The sequence below is a fragment of the Branchiostoma floridae genome, unplaced genomic scaffold, assembly GCF_000003815.2.
Source record: "Branchiostoma floridae strain S238N-H82 unplaced genomic scaffold, Bfl_VNyyK Sc7u5tJ_1588, whole genome shotgun sequence".
Classification (NCBI taxonomy): domain Eukaryota; kingdom Metazoa; phylum Chordata; class Leptocardii; order Amphioxiformes; family Branchiostomatidae; genus Branchiostoma; species Branchiostoma floridae.
In genome coordinates this window covers 149,932-171,203 of record NW_023365781.1, presented here as the reverse complement: position 1 = coordinate 171,203, position 21,272 = coordinate 149,932, and the positions used below count along the sequence as shown (strand labels likewise).

Sequence of the window (21,272 nt, the reverse complement as noted above, 5' to 3'; positions counted from 1 at the left end):
TTCTGACCCAATCAGAAGGAGCGATACACACAGGATATGAAGGCAATTGGCCAATTGAAATGAGCGAAACATATGCCAGAGCAGAGGGAATAAGTACAGTCTGCAAGAAGGGGGGAATGGCTCCTTCTGTTAACATTGATGTTCTAGAGAGCCAAAGACTACATAACAATGTTTCCAATATTTTCTGTGGCAATTTTGGTTTCCAATCTGTAATCTCCTTACAAATGTATGTACCAAAGAACATATGTGAATTGTCAGAAATTCGACAAAGGAATTCACACGTATAGTACCAAGGGATCTATGCGTCATACAGGAGTTTGCAACTTTGGGTAGGCTATATGATGATAACGTTAATGACCCGCCTGCTCATAAAACCACCTCGTTCGCTTCGCTCACTCGGTGGTTTTATTCGGTGGTTATAGCAAAGGACCAGGCGTTATGACACCATATACACCTCGGGGCGGGTCATTAACCCTTAATTATTGAAGCCTTCTCTGGAACGTCTTGAACACCTGGATATTTGAGGTCTGCCTACCTCGACGATTACGAATGCTGCATTACTAAGCTAAGTAATCTCACTCACCCACTCACTTACTGACTCTGAAATTTCACAGTTTTTAATGTGTCAGTCTACTGAAGGGTAGGATGAATTATGATTCACATACATAATGATAAAGGAAAAACTTTAATGGAAGTTATCAGCTAAATTATTTACTTCACCTACCTGGATGGCACTTACCTGACAGTAACTGCACAATTTTGACAGCAACATCTGTGACTTTCTCTGCAATGTTGTCATACTGGATACGGTGAGCGAGGGTCTTCTTCAACATGGGGAAACGGCTGCCAACCTTTCTGCTGAAGGCTTCAAAATTGTCAGTGTTCTGATCCAGCCAAATTGGGTGGAATTTCTTTTGATGAAACAAAGACAGTTCATACTCTAGTCTAGGCCAGTACTTGTCTATCAGGTGATTACTCACTACAATAGTAACCAGCTTCAAACTCTCACTTTCAAGAGTGGACATGATTTTATCTGAAATGTTTTCTCCTGGGCTGATTGACACCTCATCAAAGAAGATCTCCTCCTCAGGTAAGTTCTGATCCAGTAGAGCTTTGTAAAGCGGTCGGACAAATGGTTCCTTGTCCTCACCAGCGTGTATGATGAACAGGCTGGGCCCTTTAAAAGAGAGAAAGAGTGAAGGCTACCACACAAATGTGATGCATAGATGCGATCATAGCAAAAAAGTTCTTCTGTAATGGAATCGATATCAATCATTGAATCAATCATTGTTTAAATATGTCACTTACAATGACAGTAATTTGTAAGAATTCGACTTGCTGTTGTAAATAGCCCCGCAATTCAGCCCTCCGAATGGCTACCAGGAGGCACGTTAGTCGTTACAAGTTTTCCGGGTTTAATAAACTATTACTCGTCACATTCTCTCAGTGATATTCGAAAATTACATGTGATTTTTAGAAATAGCAAGGTTCTTGCGAAAATTACCTGAGTGTCGAAGTTCAGCTTTCCGCCTCGCTGCTTCATGCATACCTTCATCTGCTTCATGAATATCAGCCTCTTTTTTGTATGAAAAACAAAGAGATCTCGTTATGTTTTATAAACTGAAGATGGAAAGGAAATGTGCATTAATATTGCAGTACAATATCTTCGTCTCATTTTAAGGTCGTACTAGATACTACTAGACAATACAAAGTAGTTCTGCTTTCTACTCCAGCTAGGTGTCGCTGTTCTAGTGTGGCAAATACGGTACCAAACGTGACTGAGTTCATATCCCCCCACATCGGTGTTTATGACTGGAGTAGATGAGCGACACCTAGCTGCAATGCGAAGTAGAACAAGTTAGTATCACCGCGAGGAACATGACAGGCGGCTGGGTATCATATCTCTTTCTCTCTTTGTACGTGTATATAAAGAACTTTGTTATCAAGTGATTTGCCTCATGATGCCTTTCACTGGAATACAGAAATTCCATTTACCATCGACGAAGACATTACTTCATTTTGATATAATGAGAAATGAAGTCATTTTATTCTTTATTTTCCAACATACTCACGTTCTAACAAATCCACGACGTCTCTCCGCTCCAGTTCGATGAAAGCCTGCTTGAGTACATCAACAGTCGCGTTGTGTCCGTTCATCTGTCTCCACTTGTTCAGCACCTTTCTGCACCCTTCTGTCGTGTCTCCGCGCTCCTCTTCGTCTATTGCCGAGATGTCTGTTTCGCTCAGACCTAGTCTGCGGCCGATTTCTTTCCATTTGTCTCTGGCGTTGCCCACGACGACGTGGAAATAGTTATCCATCTGTGCAAACGTGCATTTAACGTTATCAGTATTGTTATCTCCATTAAAAATTTAGGTATGTTTTGTGGTGTGTCTGTGTGTCAGGCTGACAGTGTGTAGTAGTTGTCCTCTGTGACAGTGTATATCTGCTTGTTTGTCTTTCAGGATATATATAACTTTAGAACTTGCGAATGGATTGTTATGATATTTGGTATGTTTGTAGTTTTTTAGAAAGTCCTTGGAGATACGAAGGTCAGGGTTGATTTTGGTGCCCCTGGCATGTGACCTTGGTGCAGCAGCAGAGCTTCCGGTTTTGTATCTTTCATCCAGGATATTCTATCTAAGGTTATGATATTTTTTTGTAGCAGATAGCGTTTCATGTAAGGAAAGGTGGTGAAGCTATGTCCCCTCCGAAGTAGCAGTTTGCTCTGGAACTGCAGGGGCAATAAATCTTTCAAAGAGGATATCAAGTGATCAAAGGGGTAACAAGTTATTACTAGTACAGATAATGTTTCGTGCCGTGGTGGGAGGGGCTGTTGTTTACCTAGTACGTACGACTTATTACGGGTCGCTACCTCACGATACAATCATGATATGTTCCCACCATCTCAATACGAACAACAGACATTACTGCAATCCCCGGGGAACAATACTTCAATGTGAATATTTGTGTCAGTGGTTGCACGCATGCATCCTCACGGTATGTAACGTTAGGTGCAGTATACCCTGCTACAATGATCCTACGATAACGTTACACCTGCAGGCGGTATTCCAAACGACCAATATTACAGAACAGCGAGCCGCAAAACAAAGAGGCATGGTCATAGGCTTCTATTGTAAAAGTTCCAGAGTATAGCTATAATCTACACAAACTTCGGTTTCAAATGTCAGTTTACAGCGTAAGTTAACGGTACATGAAACAGCGTCATATTCAGGTACATTTTCTATTCCTTTGTGCTCAACGTTGTCATTTTTGGCTCCGTTCCAAGTTTCAGTGTTTGATGGCTTGAGGTCACGGAGCAACTGGGCGCTGCAGCAATGCGGTGCAAAGTACATTTCTCTACTTTTCTCATCTCTGTGCCTCTATGTCTACATTTAGATAGCTGGAGACCTGTGCAAGCTTGTAGCATAAGCATGGTATTACGTTGTATCTCTGTGTGGCCCAAGGCCTTCCGGTAAAGCAATTGTTTACATTTAAGGTCCACATATTAAAGTGCAAGTTTACAAATTCAAGGGACAGAGTCTACAGCACTTAGCTCCCTTAGTGTGGTGTTAAAAATAACAATTCCTTTCAGGTCTATGCATAAGATAGGTGCAACACTTCCAACCTAAGTGAGACCGTTGAACCGCCACTTACCTTGCCAGTCACACCTCCTTTCTATTGTGACGCCGTCTTAACAGTAACCAATACGGGCGTGAGTGTTACAGTAATTACATGGTAAAGTTTAAGGTCAGATGCTGGTGCAAAATTTGAAACACCTTCAACAAAACAAGAATGGTAGGCCCCTACGGCACACGACAAGTCAGTCGAAACCCTCTGAAACCTATAGGTGTTTTGATCCCCACACACCTGCCGAGGTCAGGTTTTAGACTAGAGGACGACGGGAACGTTTATTTGCCGTCTACAAGGTCAACATTTTTGGCGACGCCTCATGGACGGAGGTCTCAGGTGCAGTGATAGGGTTGGGCGGGCCATTATTCAGAAATCACCACAAAGGTGTGATACAAACAGGGAGTAAACTACCTCAAACTAAGTCAAAGCAGAACTGCTTTTAGAGATAAGTCTTAAATTTAGCCCCTTGTTGCAATAAAATGAATTCATTGAGCTAGGATGTATGTTAAGAATAACCAATCCTTGGAATAACAGTATCAAGTCAGTTCATCATGTTTATTCATACCCTGTCCTGTACAGGTAAGGGCTTAATTTTCCCTTTCAATATTTTGACCACATTTTATCAAAATTATGTCTATGTTTGATACTAACATGTAACTACATAACTGATTGATACTACATGTAACTTTATGTCATCAGATATTTTCATCTAATACACATATATGTAAATACATTTTTGGGTAACATTGGGAGAAGTTTTATATTTAGTTCTCTGAGTTTGACCAAGGTAGACTAAGATTTACCTTATATTCCTTGAAAAAGATAGGAAAGAGGTTTCTGTTTTCCAAATTGCAAAAAAAAGTAAATGATATCCAGCAGTATTTTATGGACCTGACAAGTGACTGTTTTATAATCAATTTCAAACCTATCTTAACCTTGGTACTTGACATATTGAAATCTACTCAGATATCGGTAATACTGAAAAGATATGGGAAGGTGAAGAAGGAAAAAACACAACTCATAATGAGTAGCAAAGGTAATATCAATGATGTCATAAACAGTCCACATCAGTGTTTATTGCAGATATTCCTGATGTCTGTGTTACATTTTACGACACACAATATGCATCTTATATTATGTACAATATAGACTAATATAGTATATGTAGCGTTTATGAATAAACCTTTACTGTATAGATATATAGATATATACAATGTACAGCACTGGATGCAGTGTATAAGTTTGTTTTTTTAGAGGTTTGTTCTCGTTGTTGATGAACAAGCTTATCATAATTTGAATCTAGGTGACCATTTTGGTGGGTAATTTGATTTCACATTACATAAAAGCCTATACAACTGTGTTCAAACTAGTGTTGAAAAAACAACATACCAGCATTACCAACATAAAGGCTAGGAATAATCACATTAATTTCTTCATTCTCTTTACATCTTTATTCACCCTACCAGTAGTTTTGTCAACTTCATCGCCCAGAGACTCTATCTTTTCCCTCTGCAGATCTATCTGAGTCTGTGTTTCCATTGCCAGAAGTTTCAGACTGGACAGTACGTTGGTGATTTCTTTTGCTTCAGCCTCAGAAACTACACTCTCCTCTGATTGGACAGTCCTCTGGTCCTGGCTCTCTGTGATTGGCCCAGGTATGGTCAGGTGTTCTTTCTCCAGGATGCTGGAGAGGGGAAGGTCATCTGGACTTCCAGAGACTGAAGAAAAGAAGCAAGTAAAATCTCAGATCTCAGTTTGTCATTCATAGAGACACATTGAAAAAATCATTCTGGAAACTATTCTGAAAACAACATTTCTTTACCATGCTTACCATGCGGGTATAAACATCAATACGAGCAATCGCTGTTGTTGTTTATATCCGGGGTATTCGACGGCTGGTGCCTACCAGGACGTCAGTAGATTGAATTAAAAATTGATATTTAAACGAGCAGATCAAATTACTGGTTAATATGTAAATCAATCATTTGCCAAACACCTGCTTTTTGCCTACCACTGCGTCACCGTGACATCATCGCGATCGCTCGTATACATACTAATTCCACACCACAATTATGGAACCAATATTTAACGATAAGAGCCAAAGAGATTTAAAGCAACAAGCTAGCTTCAAACTTGATACCCATTTCATCTTAAACCAGGCCGAGTTTACCAGGGTGAAGCGGCCAAATTGTCCTGATTTCAAAATAGTGATTTTATAGTACCATGCATTTATTTGTGCAAGTGTACAGTAAAATGGCTAAAGAACTTAATTAATTGACACATCCATACAGGGTCCTCACTAGGATCTTTTCACAACATAGAGGGCATCTTAGAAATTGCTGGGACATGCGGTGCAGATGTGGGCATGTTAGGGTTATAATTTTTATATCTATAACCTTCAGAAACACTAATTCCTGCATTTTGAGGGCCAAATATTTAGCCAACACTTTCTACCATTGTTACAGGTTGGAACTTTCTACCATTGTTACACTTTCTACCATTGTTGAAACAAAGTGTTGGGGCCCAAATCACAGCATAGTGGCCCCCTACACTCAGTTCATATTAGATGTGTTGTTTTACCTGTTGCTGTGGGTGTCCGTGCTGTAGCTTTGTGAGTCCCATCCCACATAACCAGCTCTTCTGGCTCCTCATACTCAATCTTTGGACCAATCACGTGGTCCAAGGCTTGTAGGATGAGGGGCATTTTAGCAGACGAGATATGAAACACCACATCTGGTTGGCCGATCATGTTCTTCTTTATGGTTGCCCGCCAGGGCGATGATGCAACAACGGACGAAATTTCTCTTAAGCTATACGACTGGAGTAACTTCTGCTTTGAGTCCTTTATGTCAATAGTTTCTTTTGACACAGTTAGGGACCCCGGCACATACTGATCTTTCTCTTTCTTTGCATACAGAATGCTGTACTCAACAAAGGTAGCTTTCCAATCAAACTCCGTGTCCTGGGCAAACTTCCGTGACTTCTTCCCGGGCGCTTTCCACCTTCCCATCCACGATTCCAGCCCACTGATGACCGTTTCCGCCACGTCAAGGTCCTGATTGATATCGCCCACGGTTCTGTAAACATCGTCAAGCTGCTCGCCTTGATGGAGAAGCTCGTCTGCCGCGGCGCCGAGAGTGTCGTAAGAGTCGTACATGAGACTGAGCATCTCCTGCCCGAGTTTGGACGTCACTTCACTGCTCTGTAAGAGTTCCCTGCTTTGCGATCTTTTTGTCGGGATGAGCCTCTCTCTCCAGAAGTGTTCGAGGGTCTTGTAGACGGACATTGGGTTCGCGAGGGACGAGAACCAGTGTATCTCGTCCGGCGTTGTCACAGTTACTGCACTGAAGATGAGCATCGACGTACGCCGCTTTACTTCAGTGATGTCCTCAAAATGGATGGTTGTGACAGTGTTTGAAGGGGTGTCATGGAAAATGATTGCCTCGGCGGTGACTGTTAACGTTCCGTTGTAGACCCACTTCCGCAAGGAGTCTTGGTAGTATGATGCCTTCCATTCGCAGATAGGGTACGGGCGAAAGACTGCAGAGGCCATGGCTTTTGCCTAACTACCTGGAACCATAGGGACATAATAACAGGTGTGTTATTTTGTACCAAAATCCATAACGCAGAAAACGGTTACGCTAACGTTATTACTGGATGAGAGAGAGAGAAAAAAAAAACCAGGACGTTTGTCTACCTTCGAATTTCATAATGCTCTTGAAATTTAGACGAGGTTTAGATTAAGTAAACTTATGCCACATATCGTTACTGCACAATATGTTTCCCAAATAGGACCACAACAAAGAACATCTTCGAAACTGACAATAGGAAGTTCAGGAAACAGAAAACATCGATTTGGGCAAGTTACAAAGCTTTTCTAGAACGAATCCGTATATGCACATGAAACAAACCTCATAGAGATACCTTTTGGTACTTTTTAACTTGAATAGATTGGGGGAGAAACTTCTATAGGTAACACATTCGTCCACAGCAGACTAACCCACGAACTCACAAACACAGCTGAGCAGTGATGACGTAATACTGATAACATCCAAGCGATGAATATGCAATCTAATAAAATACTTATAGCTTATTCATGAAGAGCAGGTACATATTACACACAGGTATGTTATTACTTTAGAATATAAAAATAAATTTGAATGCAATTGGTTGATAAAGTAGTGGAAGTTTTACGTTGAATTGTCAAAGTATTTTGGATTTCACGACTTTTAATTCTCGTTTTGATGCTGCTTCTTTAACCTTTGAACTTTACGGGCTTAAAGCACGCATGCGCAATCCGCCGTTACATCACTCACGTGGAAGACATTTTGTGCGCAGTGCGAACAGTTTCTCGATTTTTCTAGATCTCCGGCGGAAGAAAAGAAGCATAGGAAGCCAAAATGTTGTCGGCGGCAAGATTCACAGCATCTCAGCTAACTCTTCAGTCCAAGAACTGGACACTTCTACTTCAGAATAGAGGATTTTCGCACGCAACAAAGAGGGTAAGTCGCACATGTGTGTGCGTGCATCATGCATGTCTCACACACAGGTCAAAAATCTGACCGGCTTTAATTTTTGTCAGAAAAACACGTGCTCGTGCACTGATGTTTGGTTGATACCTTCGGTGTATTATGAACCGGATATTCCCACTTCCATTGCTTCCTACTCTATACGTTTTTCCTTGTATGATCAAGAAGAGTTTTGAAAATTATTTGCCCTGTGGCGTGACCACATGCATGCTTCCAGAAAATTATCAGACTTTTCGGATGGGTGCAGTGATTCTTAAATTTTAGGTTTTGGATTTTAATGACTAAAGTAAGCCCTTAGAAGAAATAATTTTATCCTATTCCTGCAAAGATAAAACGTGTTAAATCTATTTAATTGCTAAAATACCCCCAAAGCGTCACCACTGCCATGTGTGTCAGTTTGCCCTTGAAAGCGCCCCACGCTATGACGACCCCGGCACACAGATTTCGGGTTTCCTCTGCCCCGCTTGAATTATAACGCACAACTGAACAGTGTTCTCTTTTGATGATTTGTCATTTGTGTCTTTATTTCGCTGTGGGAAGAATCCCCTAGAAACATGCGTAACAATCTGATGTAAGGAAATGTGAGAGTTGCATAATACTAGGTGGGCAAACCGCTTCCAGCTAGTTTTTGGATGTCCAAAATTTGCAAATCACACAAATGACTCATCGTTACTTAACGTGTGTTCAAGTTGCAGACGACGATTTCTAGAAATTTCTTCCACAAAAAATACACAGAATAATTATTTATTACATACAGGACTACCGTACTCTATGTTGGGGGCAATTTTTTGGAACAATTCTCAAAAAAAAAGACAAAAGTTACATAATATTCCCATGGGATAAATTCCAGCAATATGTAATGAGTACCTTAGAATCCACAGCTGACCATTCACTTAAAAGGAGGTGTTGTCTTATATGTTCATTTGTAGCATCTCATTTTTTGGCCACAAAAGAAATGTCCTTTGGGAGAGCAGAGACTGGTTTGGGCATGGGTGTGGTCATGAATAAAGCATCTGATTGGTCAACTAATTGATGTCTACTGTTCTGATTGGCTGTTGTACTTTCAGGTACCATGGAACAGAGTGCTGTCAGACTCCATCACAACACAGTCCAAGAGACATGCGTAAGTGTGGGATTGTTCGGAACTTGTTTGCTTGTACAGTAGAAGACAGTTAATTGCAAAACGGATAACGCTTCTGTTAATTGCACGGAATCCTCATAATGATGCGGTCCAGCTGAAAAACTTTGGTTTGTTGCACCGTTCGGATAATTGCACAAAATGTGCTGTGAAATGGGGAATACAATAAAACGGCTTCTGTTGTATATGTACTGTATTCACCAGAACTTTTTTTGAGTCAGCAATGATGAAGTACATGTATATGACTTGATATTGCCTACTGTACTAGAAGTATAGTATTTGTGAAATATCATGTTTTTGGTTATTCTTTTTTTTTCAGTGAATGAGTGATTGCTCACTGCAAATGTATGTTCTTCCATAATTTTCGCACAGTTGTTTCAACCTCCAGCCTGAAAGCACAAGAACAAAATGAACATCTCAAAACTTAGATTGAAAATTACAACCAATTAGGTCCATTCCATGTTTAAGTCTTCCTTAGTTAGCATGTCCCTTGTCATAGTTTGTGCACTTCATGATGTATAAAAATTTCTCCATTTAATCTTACAGCTCAGACGGCGTGAAAGGGGCAGTGATCGGCATCGACTTAGGTACGACCAACTCCTGCGTGGCCGTGATGGAAGGGAAGGCCGCCAAGGTCCTGGAGAACGCGGAGGGCTCCAGAACGACACCGTCTGTCGTCGCCTTCACGCCCGAGGGGGAGAGACTCGTCGGCATGCCCGCAAAGCGCCAAGCAGTCACCAACCCACAAGCCACGTTTTACGCTACCAAGCGTCTGATTGGACGGAAGTTTGAGGACAAGGAGACACAGAAGGACATGTGAGTTTTTACTTGTAGGACCGTTTCTTGGAAGAAAACCTTTTTTCTTCATTCTTGTTGTATGTCTCCTTCAGGCCTTCGTATACCTCTTTGAAGTTGCAACAAAAGATATAACATTATGAATATGCAGGCTATAACACAAGAAGAATACAAATTGATTCAGAAATCTTGAAAGTATATTAAAGGACATAACTCACAGTCCTGATGAATTTATTTTCAATATATGCTCAAAATATATGCCATAATCATGCTTGGAATATATAGTACTATAGATAATTAAAGAACAAAGACTTATGTATTTGCAGGATTTACCAAATTGCTGGTAAGATTTCTTACAGCTAGCCATACCTCGAGTAACAGGAAAAAGAGTTTGAACCCAGATAGATAAAGTAAATGTTGTCTGACGGAAACCATAATGCTTGCTTTGTAGGAAGACCGTGTCATTTGACATAGTGAAGGCATCCAACGGGGATGCCTGGGTCCAGGCACACGGCAAGATGTACTCACCCAGTCAGATTGGAGCATTCACGCTCATGAAGATGAAAGAAACTGCTGGTGAGTAGGATTTTGTTTATGTTATGTGTTATTCAGCCTCTTTTGTAGGCATTGTCTAGTGTAAAAACATGTTATAAAGTGCACTGCTAGTGAGAATCAAGAGTTGGTGGGAACTTCACAGTTGAAGCAGTAGTAGTTGGTAGATGAAAGATAGAAAATGTATTCAGGTGTAAAGATCACGAGTTCACTGCAATATCCTTAAACTGGGAAAGAAATATTTAAGGGTAGGAGTTTGACTATCAACATCAATATCTCCTAATAATGCCTCAAGATGAATACATATGTCACAGTAGAGATCACGATCCAGTAGAATCGCCGATCCTCCTAGGAGAGATCGTGATCAGAGTTTCTCCTAGGAGAAATCCCAATCGCAATCTGTACTAGTACAATCGCCGATTCTACTAGTATAGATTGCGATCGGGATATCTCCTAGGAGAAACTCCAATCCAAACTCAAATGATGCTAAGATGTAGGAAACAGACTGCGATCAGGATCTGTCCTAGGACAATCGGCGATTCTACTAGTATAGATTGCGATCAGGATCTCTCCTAGGAGAAACTCCGATCAAAACTCAAATGATGCTAAGATGTAGAAAACAGCAATATTTTTTTTTGTAAACAATGATTTCATTTAGTATTAATGGAAACCTACTAACTCATTACCAACTACACTGAAGCCTACTTGTGTCACTTCTACAATGTTAACTTCACCGAAGACTACCACACTAGGGCACTTCTGCAACCTAACTCAAGGTACACTATATAGCATCACGTTGATGGTAAATTTCAGGTTTTCTGATAAAGTAATTTCTGATAATGTAATTTCTGATTAAGTAGTGGCAAAAATCTTATAATATGTGAACGACACCAACAGGTGATCAAACAATGTGTCGGTATGCAAATTTCACGGCTTTGGAGGAACAATAACAACTGTAAAGTCGTCAAACAGGTGTCAAAATATCAAGCAGAGTTTCAAGATATTACTCACAATTTCACACCTATTGAGTACATTTCACAACATGTCATTCGTATGGCATCTGTTCACAACTTTATAACTAAATGAAATCATTGTTTTACAAAAATTATTCCTGTTTCCTACATCTTAGCATCATTTGAGTTTTTATCGGAGTTTCTCCTAGGAGAGATACTGATTGCAATCTGTACTAGTAGAATCGCCGATTGTCCTAGGACAGATCCCGATCGCAGTCTGTTTCCTATATCTTAGCATCATTTGAGTTTGGATTGGAGTTTCTCCTAGGAGAGATCCCGATCGCAATCTGTACTAGATCGCAATCTAGTATAGATTGCGATCGGGATTTCTCCTAGGAGAAACTCCGATCGCGATCTCTCCTAGGAGGATCGGCGATTCTACTGGATCGTGATCTCTACTGTGACACATATATTTATGTAGATTTTAAACAAACATCCACACTACTACGGTTTGAGACACACTGGTTTTTTATCAACCTGGTAGATGTTGTCTTGGAGTTTCCTTGTCACTTGACGGTTGATAGATGTTGTCACGTGTAATTATGTGTGTTACTTACGGCCTTGTTCTGTTTTTCAGAGAGCTACCTGGGTACCTCAGTGAAGAATGCTGTCATTACCGTGCCAGCCTACTTTAACGACTCACAGAGACAGGTATGGTAATCTCATAAACAAATAGCCCTGTATTCTCTTAGATGTATTAATACTATATACTATTTTCTCTCTGTGGGCACCCTCGACATTTTCTATAAATTTGATTTCATCAGGTTGGTATGTAGAATATTGGATGTAGGAAAATTCTTTTACACCACCAATTTGTACTCGCTTTGCGTACATTTCGGTGTCTCTCAGACACCTTCCTCAGAGCTAATTGGACGGGAGACACACCGAAGCATAAGCGAAATTGGTTGTGCAAAAGAACTCTTTAAGTTCCCTACTTTCAATAAATGTATTGTACAAGCAAACTACTCTGTAGCATGAACACAGAACAAGCGAACCTTTGTATTTCAGTGTGCAGAGAATGACAAAGTTCATCTTCTATATCCTATTTATCAATGTTGAAGTGTTTTATTGACTTCTTCAGGCAACCAAGGACGCAGGACAGATCGCAGGGTTGAACGTCCTGAGAGTCATCAACGAGCCAACCGCAGCTGCTCTGGCGTATGGCATGGACAAGACAGAGGACAAGATGTGAGCCTCTTCTTTTGTTCATTAGCAGCATATCAAAGTATCATGGCAGTATTTGTGTTTGTGTCATACTTGTTTCAACATGGTGTATTCTGCTGGAAACTTTTGTGATACAGAATGCACCATGTTTTAATTTATAGAAATATATGTTAGAAATACTGTTAAAGTTTGTGTGTCATGCAATGATGGCTATTTTTCGTCAACTGATGTACTTGCCAACATCGTGTGGACTAAAGGATTTATCTGAGCATGACATTTCTTTTTTATTCGAAGCCATGAAACATTGATACTGCACGACAGACCCATGAACATAACATCACAAAAACAGCTTTTCCCCTCCTATAGCAAAATTAAGACGCTGCAAAAATACAAATGAACTTACAGTAATACAAATACATGCATACTTTCCACTTCTACTGCAAAGTTAAGACCCTGCAAGAAATAAGATGGATTTACAGTAATAAAAATGCATGCCACTCCCCCCATCCTGTGCCCAGCATTGCGGTGTATGACTTGGGAGGCGGAACCTTTGATGTCTCCGTACTGGAGGTACAGAAGGGCGTGTTTGAGGTCAAGTCCACTAACGGAGACACCCTGCTGGGAGGGGAGGACTTCGACAACACTCTGTTGAACTACCTGGTCAAGGAGTTTAAGAGAGAGGTAAGAACGGTATCTTTCTTCTTCCACACCTTGCAGTGTGTAGGGACAGGGTACACCTCAGTTTCTATATAGCCCTTGTGCAAAACCACTACAGTAGGGTAATAGTTCACTAGTTTACTGTGTGTACAAATGCCGTATCTTTCCTCATAAGTGCTTAGTGCTAAGCAGAGAAAGCAGTACATGCAATTTGTCTAGTCGATGGTTTTACCCGACCAGAGTTTGAACCCCAGACCTTCCAAATGCGAGGCAAAAGCTCTACCCCTCAAGACTGTTGCATCTGTTTGCACTATTACACTGGTACAATGTGATTTGTTCAACAAACAAAGTGTGTTGTTTTAGAGGGCTGATATAGTGTACACTGGACAGCCGTGGCTAAATATTGTTAGTTAAATATGAGCTAAAGAGTATCTAGATAAACCAAACCAATTGTGATCATTGCATTTGGCTTGATTGTGCAGTTTTGTATATTTCGCCAGAGGGTACTTACCATCTGAGGATGGATGCCTTCCATCCCTAATTCCTTGCTAACCTGAGTCTGTACTCTTCCAAATGGTGACATTTCTTCTTCTCCCATGCAGCAAGGCATTGACCTGACGAAGGACAACATGGCTCTGCAGAGGTTGAGGGAAGCAGCGGAGAAGGCCAAGATCGAGCTCTCATCTTCCCTACAGGTAAAACACTTTTTTTTCAGCTTATTGGGGAAGACATGATGATACTGCTAATCTAGTCTCCACCAGGCCTTCCTATGGAGGTACGGGGATCGTAGTCCCAAAGTCAGGAAATTGGCCAGGGAGTCATTCCACAGTTAATGTTTCCCCTCCGGCCAACACTGTGTGAAATTTGCATATTCTTTCCCAGAAAAGTGCTAAGGAATAGTGCGTATTAGAGGAGCATTGTGTACCATTCAGTAGCACAAATAGCACTCTCCCAACCACTTAAAGGTAAAAAGTCCACTGATGCATTTGCGGTATCTCCAGCTTACCTCCTGTGGTAGTGTTGGTCGATACAATGCTAGAGAAACACAGTGACGTGCATCGTTGGATGGTTACCTGTTGTGTGCACCATCCTGGTTTTACACTGTGACATTAACTGTGCTGAACACACCATGGATGATAGCAGAACCAAACTGCTTTAAATCTTGAAACTCTCGTAGTGTTTTTTGAGTTGCAATTTATAACAGGCTGCAAAAGCTTTACAGTAGTCCAGTAGAATTTTTATTCAGGAGGTACAGACTATACATTGTAAGTTCAACTTAGTAAATTCATCCATATTTTCTGTTATGAGTTTATTCCCTACTGAAACAAGCTTAGACAATCCAAGCATCCCTGTCAGGCTTTTCAGGTCTTAAATGTCTATCCTGTATGGTCATGAATTTTGTTTAATCTACAGACAGACATCAACCTCCCCTACTTGACAATGGACCAGTCTGGTCCAAAGCACATGAACATGAAGTTGACGCGTGCCCAGTTTGAGAACCTCGTGGGTGACATCATCAAGCGCACCGTGCAGCCGTGTGTCAAGGCCATTCAGGACGCAGAGGTCAACAAATCTGACATCGGGGAGGTCCTCCTGGTCGGAGGCATGACCCGCATGCCAAAGGTCGGTCACTGAACCTTGAACTTTGACCCGTGTTGAGGCTAAGGTGTGTCATGCAATGATGGCTATTTTTCGTCAACTGATGTACTTGCCAACATCGTGTGGACTAAAGGATTATCTGAGCATGACATTTCTTATATTTTTGTCCCTTGGGGTTTGATCTTTTTGACTCAACCACTCACACTCATATAACAGTCACACTCACTTTTCTCATCAAGCATATACACACTCACTCACAAGCTCACCATCTCAAGCTTCTTGGGCATGTGGACCCAAATATTCTAGTTCAGACATGTACAGCAACGTTCACATAGTTTTAAACAGTCTTTGAATACTCAACTGAGGATTCAATAAAAGACTGCATACTTTTACAGATTACCTGTTGGCTAACCCTATGACCAAGAGAAATTTGCTGACAATCTGCCTAATCTCTAAGCAGATCCTACTGTAGCATTAGATAGTGTCAAAAGCTAACAGAGTAGTGAAGCCGGCCTAGGAGTGTGTTTGGCTACCAGAGTGGCTGATGACTCCCTTTGGCCAGCTGTACTCCTTAGCCAGCTTTGATACTACCCTATGCCACTGGTAAATCTGCCTGGATATTAATCTGCCTACCTTAGTAGTAAGTAGTAACTCCCTCCCCAGGTCCAGTCCACAGTACACTACAGGAGGTGTTTGGTCGCACCCCCAGTAATCCCGTGAACTGAGGATTCAATAAACCGCAAAGACCAAGACAAATTTGTTTACATCTGCCAACCTTACGTATTCAGGAATAACACCTTCCCCCCTCCCCAGGTCCAGTCCACAGTACAGGAGGTGTTTGGTCGCGCCCCCAGCAAGGCGGTGAATCCTGACGAAGCGGTGGCCATCGGAGCGGCCATCCAGGGCGGTGTGTTGGCGGGAGATGTGACGGACGTGCTGCTGCTGGACGTCACGCCGCTGTCTCTCGGGATCGAGACGCTGGGCGGAGTCTTCACTAAACTCATCAACAGGAACACTACCATCCCAACCAAGAAGGGACAGGTATATGACAAATCCTATAGCCTTACTACTACTAGTACCTTTTCCTATGAGGTTATGTTTTTCATAGCATTTGTGTGTAACAGTGTTTGTGGTATGGATGCATTGCTATGAAATTTTATATATGGTTATGGTCTTGACCTATGAAATGAGTTATTTGGATTTTTAATGCCCTGGCAGATTATTGCAGATGAACTTACTTTTTTTGAGCTTTATGTTCTGCTTCATACAGCTGTTTTGTTCAAAAAGAAGTGGCCTTAGTTTGCCCCCCAAACCCCACCCCCCATCAGGTTTTTTGTTAACTTTTGTGTGGGAGACTTTGAAAGTAGCACAAGAAGGGTTGAGGGTATTTTCATTATTTTTGTCCTGTTTGTAAGTTAAGTTAGTGAATGTATAAACATTTGATGTATGTGGTAGCTGATCAGAACTGGAATTTTGCTGCTGATGCATTTGCGGTATCTCCAGCTTACCTCCTGTGGTAGTGTTGGTCGATGCAATGCAAGATAAACACAGTGACGTGCATCGTTGGATGGTTACCTGTTCTGTACACCATCCTGGTTTTACACTGTGACATATCTCACAACCACCTCTGTGGAGACAACAAGTCTTTTTTGAAAGCATCATTCAACAATGAATGGCTTGCTGTGACCTAACAAATTGCACCTGTTCCCTGCAGGTGTTCTCCACAGCTGCTGATGGCCAGACGCAGGTGGAGATTAAGGTTTACCAGGGCGAGCGTGAGATGGCCGCCAACAACAAGCTGCTGGGCCAGTTCCAGCTGGTCGGGATCCCGCCCGCACCACGGGGAGTCCCGCAGATCGAGGTGACCTTTGACATTGACGCCAACGGCATCGTGAACGTGTCCGCCCGAGACAAGGGAACTGGCAAGGAACAACAGAGTGAGTTCTTTACATCTTTTCTCCGTCCTTTCACCTTGATGAGATGACAGCGCCATCCCTAGGATTAAAGGAATCTGGTGGTCCAAGGGCATGCCTTCTGTAGCCTAAGAATTCGATTTTCCACATCTTAAGGGGGCAAATATTATCTTAATTTGTGATGCTGTAAATGCATTTAAGTTCGCAGGGATTTAATTTCGCGGTAGCGGGAAAAAGGACTTTTCGCGGTGGATTTAATTTCGCGGTAACACCATAGACTGCAGTCTAATACCATAATAGAAAAATATTCGCGGTGGTTTTAAGTTCGCGGTGAGGCGGTCACTGCAAAAACCGCGAACATTAATCCACCGCGAACATTTCTGCACTTACAGTTGTTAATTTAATTTGTGGCATTGTTGAAGACCAAATTAAAATATTAATGAAGGATTGGGGAATGGAATGGCTGAAAATCTTGTCCATGAATAGCAGCAAAATTTTGTCTGAGGGTCGAACGTCGACAGCCCTGCTCAAATTCTAGGTTGTTCTAGTACTTCTACAAATGTACCAGGTCCCTCTGATGCATTTTATGTGTTATTTACAAGTAGAGTTATTGCATCATAACTAAGGAACTTATTAATAATGAAGTAGTCTGATGAAGTTGTTTGTATCCTGTATCAGTTGTTATCCAGTCCAGTGGAGGTTTGAGCAAGGATGACATTGAGAACATGGTCAAACAAGCCGAGAAGTTTGCGGAGGAGGACAAGAAGAAGAAGGTCAGTCTTTTATTCGCAAAACCTTCTCATGGTTTTAATAAAAGTGTCAGATACATGTACATGTTAGTGGTAATGTATGCTTTGGAGTAATTCCCAAGTGAAGGGTGTCATGCAATGATGGCTATTTTTCGTCACCCGACACAAACACCGTGTGGACTAAAGGATTTATCTGAGCATGACACCTTCACACTGTTACTCCTTAATCTGCTGTACAACTGAAATCATTTCATCGCTGGATGATAGAGAGCTACTTTAGCTAATATCCATTGATTGATGAAAATATTTGGATTATGAAATATCATTAGCAGAGATCATCTTGTTACACAGATTGGTAGGCAAGGAAGTTAATGAATTTTTTGTCTGTGCACATGTAAACCGTATGTCTGAACTATCTCCTGCCCCCCTCCTCCCACCAACCATAGGAAGAAGTGGAGGCAGTGAACCAGGCTGAGAACATCATCCACGACACAGAAGCCAAGATGGAGGAGTTTAAGGAGCAGCTGCCACAGGACGAGGTTGGCGCACTGTTATCTTTTAAATTTATGACAAACTGCACACTGTAAACTGTAATGTTCCCATGTTTGGAGTAGCCTCAGATGTCAAATCTCTGGGTGTTAAAAAGAACCCACAATACATACCAAGAAGAGTAGTTGTGATCCAGTATACTTGGTTGAAAAGATGAACCATAACAAAGCTGTATTACACAACTGACTACTACGAAAATTGTTGTATTTTGCCTCAGAAGTGGATATTGCTTTACCTACATGTATTGTGTCCCATCAACATTACAGTCAGAGAATTTTATATTTCATCTAAAGCATCGACAATGACAGCACTAAGACTCGTATTTAACTGGTTATGACATTTTCTGTCTTTTGTCTTGTCAAGAATCACAGAGTTAGACCACTTTTTTTTACGACTTTTCTGCAACTGACAAAGGTATGAGGGGATAAGAAATGCTAACTAGTATTGTAACTGGCTCTACCATTGATAGAAATTTATCACACAGTCTCTAAAACAAGGATATGTGTGTTCAGCAATAAGATGGTTAATCTAAGTTGAAGGAATTGACTTTTTCCTGTCCCCTGTAGTGTGACAAGTTGAAGGAGGAGATCTCCAGGGTTCGTGACCTGCTGGCCAGGAAAGACGAGGTGGCGGCAGATGACATCAGACAGGCCTCCTCACAGATGCAGCAGGCTTCCCTCAAACTCTTCGAGATGGCGTACAAAAAGGTGAGGCTGTAGTCCTTACATTATTATAAAAGTTTATAATGCCATAGTATCTTGTAAGCTAAACTATCAACTTTCATGCCGTTTTCCAGTTTTGTTTAAATGTACCTTACTGTTAACTTTGAAACTTCTGTCAACTTTGCCTGTATGTAAATTGTTTTTTCTATTGTAGAGTGGCCAAGTACAGCTTTAGATAATGCATATTACATGTTGATGTGCAATGGTTAGATTATGTGCTGCATAGCTGCTGTGTTACACTGAAAGACATTTATATTTGAAACAAAACGGAATACAAATACAGGTACTGTACTTACCAATCATTGAAGGCATTCTGTTAGTGCTGACAAGTTTTGAGAATGGTGCAACAAGAAATTACTGTAGAAGTATGAAGGTTATGGAGGTTGTAAGGATCAGAAATTCTACAGATGTAATAACACCTGAACAGTCACTATTGCCCTGGTGACATGATATGGTCACCAAAACATGAAATGCTTTGTATGAAGGCATTGATTGTAAGCCACTAAATTAACCCGTAACATGTATTTCAGATGGCAGCTGAGAAGGAAGGTGGACAGCAACAGGACCAGCAGCAACAGCAGCAAGAAACAGCAGACAGCGATAAGGATAAGAAAGAGGATAAGAACTAGGCAGATTCTAGGTTGTTAAGGTTATACATTTATTGAAAGTGATCATGTCTATAGTTTATGTGGAGAGACGTATGCTGGCAGAACTATACAAAATGTATTGCTCTTTAAAACAAATACAAGGTTACTACCATACTGTATATGGCTATAATGGGGGGGGGGTGTTCTTTACAACCTAGTAGTGGTAATTGTGAGCTGTATATGTGTGACTAACTTGAAAATGGTGATATACAGGTTGTTCAATTACAAGGCAGAGAACTTAGAGAAATCACCTGTTTTGTCCCTTTGAGTAGCTTCCATCTAACTATTTTTATGTGTGAAATCTGAAAAAAAATGATCCATAGACAAATGTAGGTTATGTAAGATGTCTTTTAGTTGAGGGAAATAAGGAGGGATTTCTTGTCAAAATTTGTACAGATTTGGCTTTAAGTGTGTAGCTCATGACATAACTCATGTATTCTCAACATTGTAGTTCAAAGTAAATCTGATGTACTGGTATGTGGTTTTCAGAAGTCAATTCCTTGACTGTGTAACACGTCTACCACAGTTAGAGATATGGAGAATAATTACATCTGGAAATGTACAAAATGTACTGTGACAAAATGTACTGTGGTAAAACAAATGTGATTCTGGTATGCATACACACTGTAGATGTGGCATTTTTCACCTTTAAGTTGCCTGTGGAAGAGCACCTATTTGGTGCAGTACCATACATTTAGCTTTAAAAAAAGGCAGTTGGCCCAACTTCTGAACTTAAAACAAAATTATTACTCCAGAAAAAATATAAAATCGGCCACTTGGAAGAGATTGCCTATAAGATGGGGCAAATAGGATCAGGAGTTGAAGATGAAGAAGTTAGGAAAAATAAAATTTGATGCAGGTTTTCTGCTAATAATAATCCTAATACTAGAAAATGTAGCATTTGCCTATAGTTTTTCTATTACATGTAGGTCGGAAATTTACCATTCCAAGTACATCTGTGGCCTCTATTTCCCCTGTCTACAGTTGATGTCGTCTGTACAGTTATGTAGAATATACATGTACATGTTTTGTTGATTTTGATGGAGTCCTTTTGGTAGTAAATGTGAAACCTTTGAAACCCTTAATGTATTTTGTCATTATTAACAAAGGTTGTATTTAGGGTGCCTAAAAAGTTTACAATTTCTATCAGATGTGGTCATGTTCGAAGAGGCTGATGAAATGTAGACATACATTTGAAAAGGGGTTTCAATTTTTCCACTTTTAACAAAGTTTAGTTAGCTCTTGTACGTTTTCTATTTAGAAAAAAAAATAAAGTCACATACACACAAACAAAAACCGTTTGAAAAAAAGTGAAAATGGCAATGCCAGTGTAAAGTGTCAGCCACACTATATACATTTTGTACCTCGAACTACATCAGTGGGTTGGGTAGGCCCATGTACTGGTCCAGCCTCGCCTTGAAGGTATTGAGTGTCAACTGGTGCGGTAACTATTTGTGTTTGGAGACTGTTCCATTCTATTATTGTCTTGGGGAAGTAGCTGGCTCTGTCTTATAATTAGCCTAAGTAGCTTGCGATACTTCAGAAAGTAGCTGTCTCTGTTTACATGCGAGTGTAACATACCGGTGTGGATGTCCTCCTGTTGGATCCGTGTTC

General features: G+C 40.9%; 3 protein-coding genes across 4 annotated transcripts in view; 1 reads left to right on the top strand and 2 right to left on the bottom strand.

The window, feature by feature from the left end:
• The window catches only part of LOC118408456, an 8,351-nt gene extending 4,499 nt beyond the window's left edge, over window positions 1–3,852 (bottom strand). Inside the window, exons 1-4 of the mRNA XM_035809272.1 lie at window positions 3,656–3,852; window positions 2,073–2,319; window positions 1,505–1,576; window positions 740–1,177 (exon numbers count right to left, since the gene is read on the bottom strand). Of these exons, the coding sequence (XP_035665165.1) occupies window positions 740–1,177; window positions 1,505–1,576; window positions 2,073–2,319 (757 nt within the window). The 5' untranslated portion in view covers window positions 3,656–3,852. The remainder of the gene's footprint in view (window positions 1–739; window positions 1,178–1,504; window positions 1,577–2,072; window positions 2,320–3,655) is intronic.
• Window positions 3,853–4,172: 320 nt separating this feature from the next.
• Window positions 4,173–7,706, bottom strand: LOC118408459 (synaptosomal-associated protein 47-like). Of its 2 annotated transcripts, none has more exons than XM_035809275.1 (3): window positions 7,556–7,706; window positions 6,212–7,201; window positions 4,173–5,349 (listed from the first exon to the last, which is right to left on the bottom strand). In XM_035809275.1, exons 2-3 carry the CDS (start codon window positions 7,182–7,184, stop codon window positions 5,051–5,053), a joined length of 1,272 nt encoding a protein of 423 aa, XP_035665168.1. In that variant the 5' UTR covers window positions 7,185–7,201; window positions 7,556–7,706; the 3' UTR covers window positions 4,173–5,050. The 2 variants fall into 2 exon arrangements, with proteins under 2 accessions (XP_035665168.1, XP_035665169.1); XM_035809276.1 differs by having other exon boundaries at window positions 7,543–7,683.
• A 203-nt stretch (window positions 7,707–7,909) lies between these two features.
• LOC118408458 (stress-70 protein, mitochondrial-like) lies at window positions 7,910–20,732 on the top strand. The gene is made up of 15 exons (XM_035809274.1): window positions 7,910–8,133; window positions 9,228–9,283; window positions 9,845–10,114; window positions 10,545–10,669; window positions 12,236–12,309; window positions 12,740–12,846; window positions 13,341–13,503; window positions 14,082–14,174; window positions 14,893–15,102; window positions 15,892–16,119; window positions 16,793–17,015; window positions 17,670–17,764; window positions 18,187–18,279; window positions 18,856–18,996; window positions 19,542–20,732. Exons 1-15 carry the CDS (start codon window positions 8,032–8,034, stop codon window positions 19,638–19,640), a joined length of 2,079 nt encoding a protein of 692 aa, XP_035665167.1. The 5' UTR covers window positions 7,910–8,031; the 3' UTR covers window positions 19,641–20,732.
• The last annotated feature ends 540 nt before the right edge of the window (window positions 20,733–21,272 follow it).

What these genes read in the sequence shown, in the direction of transcription:
- LOC118408459 (XM_035809275.1), bottom strand. Translation starts at nt 7,184, where the DNA reads ATGGCCTCTGCAGTCTTTCGCCCGTACCCTATCTGCGAATGGAAGGCA. An exon ending in ACGGACACCCACAGCAACAG is followed by an intron (nt 5,350 to 6,211) that starts GTAAAACAACAC and finishes TCTTTTCTTCAG; the next exon opens with TCTCTGGAAGTCCAGATGAC.
- LOC118408458 (XM_035809274.1), top strand. Translation starts at nt 8,032, where the DNA reads ATGTTGTCGGCGGCAAGATTCACAGCATCTCAGCTAACTCTTCAGTCC. An exon ending in TTTCGCACGCAACAAAGAGG is followed by an intron (nt 8,134 to 9,227) that starts GTAAGTCGCACA and finishes TTGTACTTTCAG; the next exon opens with GTACCATGGAACAGAGTGCT. An exon ending in GACAAGACAGAGGACAAGAT is followed by an intron (nt 12,847 to 13,340) that starts GTGAGCCTCTTC and finishes TCCTGTGCCCAG; the next exon opens with CATTGCGGTGTATGACTTGG.